General features: G+C 41.7%; 1 protein-coding gene across 1 annotated transcript in view; it reads left to right on the plus strand.

The window, feature by feature from the left end:
* HAUS2 (HAUS augmin-like complex, subunit 2) overlaps nucleotides 1-6,156 on the plus strand; it is an 18,536-nt gene that overhangs the window by 8,489 nt on the left and 3,891 nt on the right. The window contains exons 2-4 of the mRNA XM_011941200.1: nucleotides 672-764; nucleotides 1,703-1,772; nucleotides 3,629-3,761. Of these exons, the coding sequence (XP_011796590.1) occupies nucleotides 672-764; nucleotides 1,703-1,772; nucleotides 3,629-3,761 (296 nt within the window). The remainder of the gene's footprint in view (nucleotides 1-671; nucleotides 765-1,702; nucleotides 1,773-3,628; nucleotides 3,762-6,156) is intronic.

Below are 6,156 nucleotides of genomic sequence, written 5' to 3' on the forward strand. Positions count from 1 at the left end.
ATATATATATATATATTCTTTGCTGTGCTAGCATTATAGAAAATGCGATGATAGAGAAAATTATGGATGAAGTCTAGGGATGCACAATACTCAATTCTGAGATAATGTGCATGGACTCATGGAATGAAAGGATAAAAAAGAAGGGGTAACCTTTTTGAAAGAATAATTATGCCTGGATACAAATAATCCTTTAACTGAAAGATAAGAATGTGAATATACACAGTATGAATGACTTGCAGCCAACTGAGGTCATTTAGCGAATCAGATAAATGATTCCATGAAGGGGAAAAGTATTTGATTTCAACCCCAGAAGCTCAGAGAGACTGGGCGTGAGTCATTTGGAAAGATAGAGGTGATTCTCCAACAACTTTAGTCTTAGAATCCTTTGATAAACTATCAGTAATACAAATCTATTTTGTATGATACCTTAGGAAATAATACAAAGGGAGTGTGTTGTTTGTTTCTCTTATTTTTTTTAGTATTTGAGCAAGTGATTTGTGATGGTGAAGGTTCTAAAACAAGAATTACACATTGCTACTGTTTTACTTTGTACTTCAAAGGCAGTGTTGGACATAATATATTCTCATATTTTAGACTATGAGCATGCTATTCCAATGTACATGGAAACTTTTTGTGACATTCTGCTACTTTCCTTGTTCGTTTACCAATAGGAGATGTTAAACATGTCTAAGAAAACAGCTTCTTGTTTTGTGAACTTCACCAGACTACAGCAGATCACAGACATTGAAGCTGAAATCTACCAGGTAAATCATGTTGAGCTTTTCACTTTCTTTTTTTTTTTTTTGAGACAGTCTCACTCTGCCACCCAGGCTGGAGGCTGGAGTGCAGTGGCACGATCTCGGCTCACTCCTAGCTCCGCCTCCCAGGTTCACACCATTCTCCTGCCTCAGCCTCCTGAGTAGCCTGAGTAGCTGGCACTACAGGCGCCCACTACCCCCACTGGCTAATTTTTTGTATTTTTAGTAGAGACGGGGTTTCATCGTGTTAGCCAGGATGGTCTCGATTTCCTGACCTTGTGATCCGCCTGCCTCGGCCTCCCAAAGTGCTGGGATTACAGGTGTGAGTCACCGCGCCCAGACTGAACTTTTCTCTTTGTACTTCTAGTATAGGAAAACAAAAACAAAAGCTGGCCAGGTGTAGTGGCTCACACCTATAATCCTCGCACTTTGGGAGGCCAAGGTGGGAGGACTGCTTGAGCCCAGGAGTTTGAGACCCTGTATGGGCAACATAGGGAGATCCCGTCTCTACAGAAAAATTTAAAAAGTAACCAGACATGGTGGCACACACCTGTAGTCCCACCTGTAGTCCCAGCTACTTGGGAGGCTGAGGTGGGAGGATCACTTGAGCCTAGGAGGTCGAGGCTGCAGTGAGCCATGTTTGCGCCGCTGTACTCCAGCCTGGGTGACAGACGGAGACCCAATCTCAAAAACAAAATATGATCTTCCCATCTCAGCCTCCCAAGTAGCTGGGACTACAGGTGCGCACCACCACACCCAGCTAATTTTTTATTTTTAGTAGAGACGGGGTTTCACCATGTTGGCCAGGCTGGTCTCGAACTCCTGACCTCAGGTGATCCACCCACCTCGGCCTCCCAAAGTGCTGGGATTACAGGAGTGAGCCACCGTGCCTGGCCCCGGATACTCTCTGATTGAGCTAAATGTTACTTTTGTTCCTCATGTAGAAAAACCTGGAAATTGAACTCCTGAAACTAGAAAAAGATACAGCAGATGTTGTTCATCCTTTCTTTTTGGGTAAGTGGTTTGGTTTTAGTTAAGTGGATAATCACTGGAATTTCAGCTTTTTCTTGGATTACTGTAATAAGCACCAGTCAGTCAAATTATGATGCACTGTCGTTTTTCCAGGTGTTCCAAAGCTAACAAAGTCGTCTATTTCTATGCTGAAATAGAAGTTCTGTTGACTTGAGTAGTACAAACAGCATAAAAAGTGACTAAATTGGCTCTTCAAAGTCAGGAGAACTTGAAAGAAAAGTCTGAGGAACTTTCAGATTAAAGGAGACTAAAGGGACATGACAACTAAAGCACTGTACGATCATGGATTGATTTTTTTTTTTAATGAGATGGGGTCTTCCTATGTTGCCTAGGGTAGTCTTGAATGGCGCAAGCAATCCTCCCAAATCAGCCTCCCAAGTAGCTGGGATCACAGGTGCATACCACCATGGCTGGCAATGTATTGAATATTTGACGAGAAAGTTTTCTTGTGGCCAGGTGTGGAGAGTCACGCCTGTAAACCCAGCACTTTGGGAGGCCAAGGTGGGTGGATTGCTTGAGCCCGGGAGTTCAAGATCAGCCTGGGCAACATGGTGAAACCCTGTCTCTACAAAAAATACAAAAACTAGCCAGGCATTGTAGCATGTACCTGAAGTACCAGTTACATGAAAGTCTGAGGCAGGAGGATTGTTTGAGCCTGGGAGGTCGAGGCTGCAATGAGTTGTGATCACAGCACTTCAGCGTGGGTGAGAGTGAGACCCTGTCTCAAAAATTAAAATTCTTTTTGCTGTAAAGGACATTATTGGGATACTTAGTGATGTTTAAATATGGGCTGTATTAAATATTGGTAGTATTGTATCAATGTTAAATTTTTGAATTTGATAATGTGCTGTAGTTGTATATAGGAGAATGTTCCTGTTCTTGGGAAATACATGCTAACGTTTCACAGGGAAAAAATATCTGTCTGCAGCTTACTCTCAAATGGATAGAGAGAGAGAGAGAGAGAGAGAGAGTGTGTGTGTGTGTAGAGAGAGAAGGAAGATAAAAAGAAAATGTAGCCAAATGTTAACAATCAGTGAATATAAATAAAATGTATATGTGAGTTCACCGATTTTTTTGAAACTTTTCTACAAATCAGAATTTTTTCAAAATAAGAATTTTAAAGAAAGGTCAATTAGCAGCCATTAACTGAATGGGGAAGATAATGAGATAATCAGAAATAGCTTGTAAGATGACTTTAAGAGTGTTACCCTGTCACCCAGGCTGAAGTACAGGTCACTGTAACTTTAACACCTGGTTTCAACTGATTCTCTCAAGTAGCTAGGACTACTGGCATGTGCCACCATGCCCAGCTAATTTTTTTTTTTTCAATTTTTTTGTAGAGATGAGGTTTTACTATGTTGCCCAGGCTGGTCTCAAACCCGTAGCCTCAGTTCTCCCAGTTCAGTCTCCCAAAACACTGCGATTACAGGTATGAGCTAGCGCACCAGCTAAAGCTGGTGACTCTTTTCGATAGTCTTTTATAGACTATTAGAGTCAGAGATAGGAAAAAAAAACTTTGTGTTAAGAATACAGCTCTGGCTATAAGAACTGAATAAGAGGTAGAGATGAGAAACACAGAGAAAGAATTTAGCACTAGATTTGGTTATCACTAGGAAAAGAGATAATAGAAATATATTACATATACAAAAACCGACTAAAAGAAAATTGTTGAAAATGAAATTGGTATTGGTATTAAAGATAGCAAAGAGGAGACAGGAGGGTAATGATGGGATGAATTTTTGGCATTGGTGGTGTTAAACCAAGGCAAAGAAGAAATTATTAGTGATTCTGTTATTTGTCCTATTGCTAACTGTAATTACTGTTCTTAATTTGTATAGCTCAGAAGTGTCATACTCTGCAAAGCATGAATAATCATTTGGAAGCAGTGCTGAAAGAGAAGAGATCCCTTAGGCAAAGACTGTTGAAACCCATGTGCCAGGAAAACTTACCTATTGAAGCTGTTTATCACAGGTTAGACTGAAAAGTAGAAATTAACAGTTACACCTGTTTTCTCAGTTTACTTTTTGTTTTGCAGTTACTGTGCAGCAGAATTCATAAAACAATTAGTGATTCTATTTGTAAACATTATTAATGTTGATATATTAAACCAAAAAGAAAATCGTTGCTTTTTTTTTTTTTTTTTTTGAGTCGGAGTCTGGCTCTGTTGCTCAGGCTGGAGTGCAGTGGCCGGATCTCAGCTCACTGCAAGCTCCGCCTCCCGGGTTTACACCATTCTCCTGCCTTAGCCTCCCGAATAGCTGGGACTACAGGCAACCGCCACCTCGCCCGGCTAGTTTTTTGTATTTCTTAGTAGAGACGGGGGTTTCACCGTGTTAGCCAGGATGGTCTCGATCTCCTGACCTAGTGATCCGCCCGTCTCGGCCTCCCAAAGTGCTGGGATTACAGGCTTGAGCCACCGCGCCCGGCCAAAAATCGTTGCTTTTAAACCACTATACCTATGGCAAAAAGAAAGAATTTGGCCATTGTGTTTTGGGAATTACAAATTATGACTTTAGTGAAAGAAATTCGATCCATAACATGTAACAAAAATTGTATGTGAAGTAAATTCATTGTTGGAAAGTAAATTCATTGAGTTAATGTTGCCTATATGTAAAAATTCTATTGTGGGCTTTTAACTGGGGCAGATGAAAACACTATCAACTAAGGGAGGAAAAAACCTGGATTCTGTTCTCATCTCTACTGTTTATATGCCTCAAAGCCTTGAGCAAATGATTTAAATTTTTCACTTGGTTTCCCAGTAAATAGAATGGAGATGACTTCTATTGCCTTCTTCCTCACAGTATTACAAGTATCAAATTGAAGATGTAGATTATGACTAATGATAAATACTAGCCTGGGCAACATGGCAAAATCCCACTTCTACAAAAAAAAGAAAAAAAAAAAAAATGAGCAAAGCATGATGGCACACACCTGTATTCCTAGCTACCTGGGAGGCTGAGCTGGGAGGATGACCTGAGCCCAGAAGGTCAACTCTGCAGTGAGCTGTGATTGCACCAGCCTGGGTAACAGAGTGAGACCCTGTCTCAAATAAATAAGAAGCAAGCATCTGGGGATCTCATTGCTGACTTTCTCCACCAATGCCTCACTAGCTTAAGCAAATCAGTATCTTCTCTTAAGTGTCAGATTTTTTATTTTGTAGGAAAACAGTAGATACACAAAAACTTATTCTTCCAAAAAAACAAAACAAGGCTGAGCACAGTGGCTCACGCCTGTAATCCCAACACTTTGGGAGGCCGAGGTGGGCTGATCACTTGAGACCAGGAGTTCGAGACCAGCCTGGCCAACATGATGAAACCCTGTCTCTACCAAAAAATACAAAATATACTGGGCATGGTGGCACATGCCTGTAATACCAGCCACTGGTGAGGCTGAGGCAGGAAAATCACATGAACCGAGGAGGCAGAGGTTGCAGTGAGCTGAGATTGTGCCACTGCACTCCAGCCTAGGCAACAGAGTGAGACTCTGTCTCAAAACAAAAAACAAAACAAAACCCCTTTCCTGTGGCTATATTCAGTATCTCTTTAGTACATTATCATTACCCTTAGCGTATACATTGTACTACATCTAAGAACTGGGCAATGATTTGAAAGAGTTTTTGGAAATGCAGAGATTCAAAGTAGCTTTCTATGCAGGCTATTTCAATGAAGTACATTTATCCTTATTGTCTTCATTCTTCACAGAGAATGAGTAGATTGAAATGGAATGAGGCCGGACGTCATAGCTCATGCCTGTAATCCTAATAATTTGGGAGGCCAAGATGGGTGGATCACTTGAGGCCAGGACTTTGAGACCAGCCTGGCCAACATGACAAAACCCTGTCTCTACTAAAAATACAAAAAGTAACTGAGTGCAGTGGTGCACGCCTGTAATCTCGGCTACTCAGGAGGCCGAGGTGCAAGAATTGCTTGAACCCAGGAGGTGGAGGTTACAGTGAGCAGAGATTGTGCCACTGCATTCCAGCCTGGGCAACAGAGTGAGACTCTGTCTCAAAAAGAAAGAAATGGGGCCGGGCAAGGTGACTCATGCCTGTAATCTCAGCACTTTGGGAGGCCAAGGCGGGCAGATCATGAGGTCAGGAGATCGAGACCATCCTGGCCAACATAATGAACCCCGTCTTTGCTAAAAATACAAAAATTAGCTGGCCATGGTGGCATGTGCCTCTAATCCCAGCTACTCAGGAGGCTGAGGCAGGAGAATTGCTTGAACCCAGGAGGCGGAGTTTGCAGTGAGCTGAGATTGCGCCACTGCACTCCAGCCTGGGTGACAGAGCGAGACTCCATCTAAAAAAAAATATATATATATATATTCTTTGCTGTGCTAGCATTATAGAAAATGCGATGATAGA

The sequence above is a fragment of the Colobus angolensis genome, unplaced genomic scaffold (genome assembly GCF_000951035.1).
Source record: "Colobus angolensis palliatus isolate OR3802 unplaced genomic scaffold, Cang.pa_1.0 Scaffold199, whole genome shotgun sequence".
In the NCBI taxonomy this organism is placed as follows: Eukaryota; Metazoa; Chordata; class Mammalia; order Primates; family Cercopithecidae; genus Colobus; species Colobus angolensis.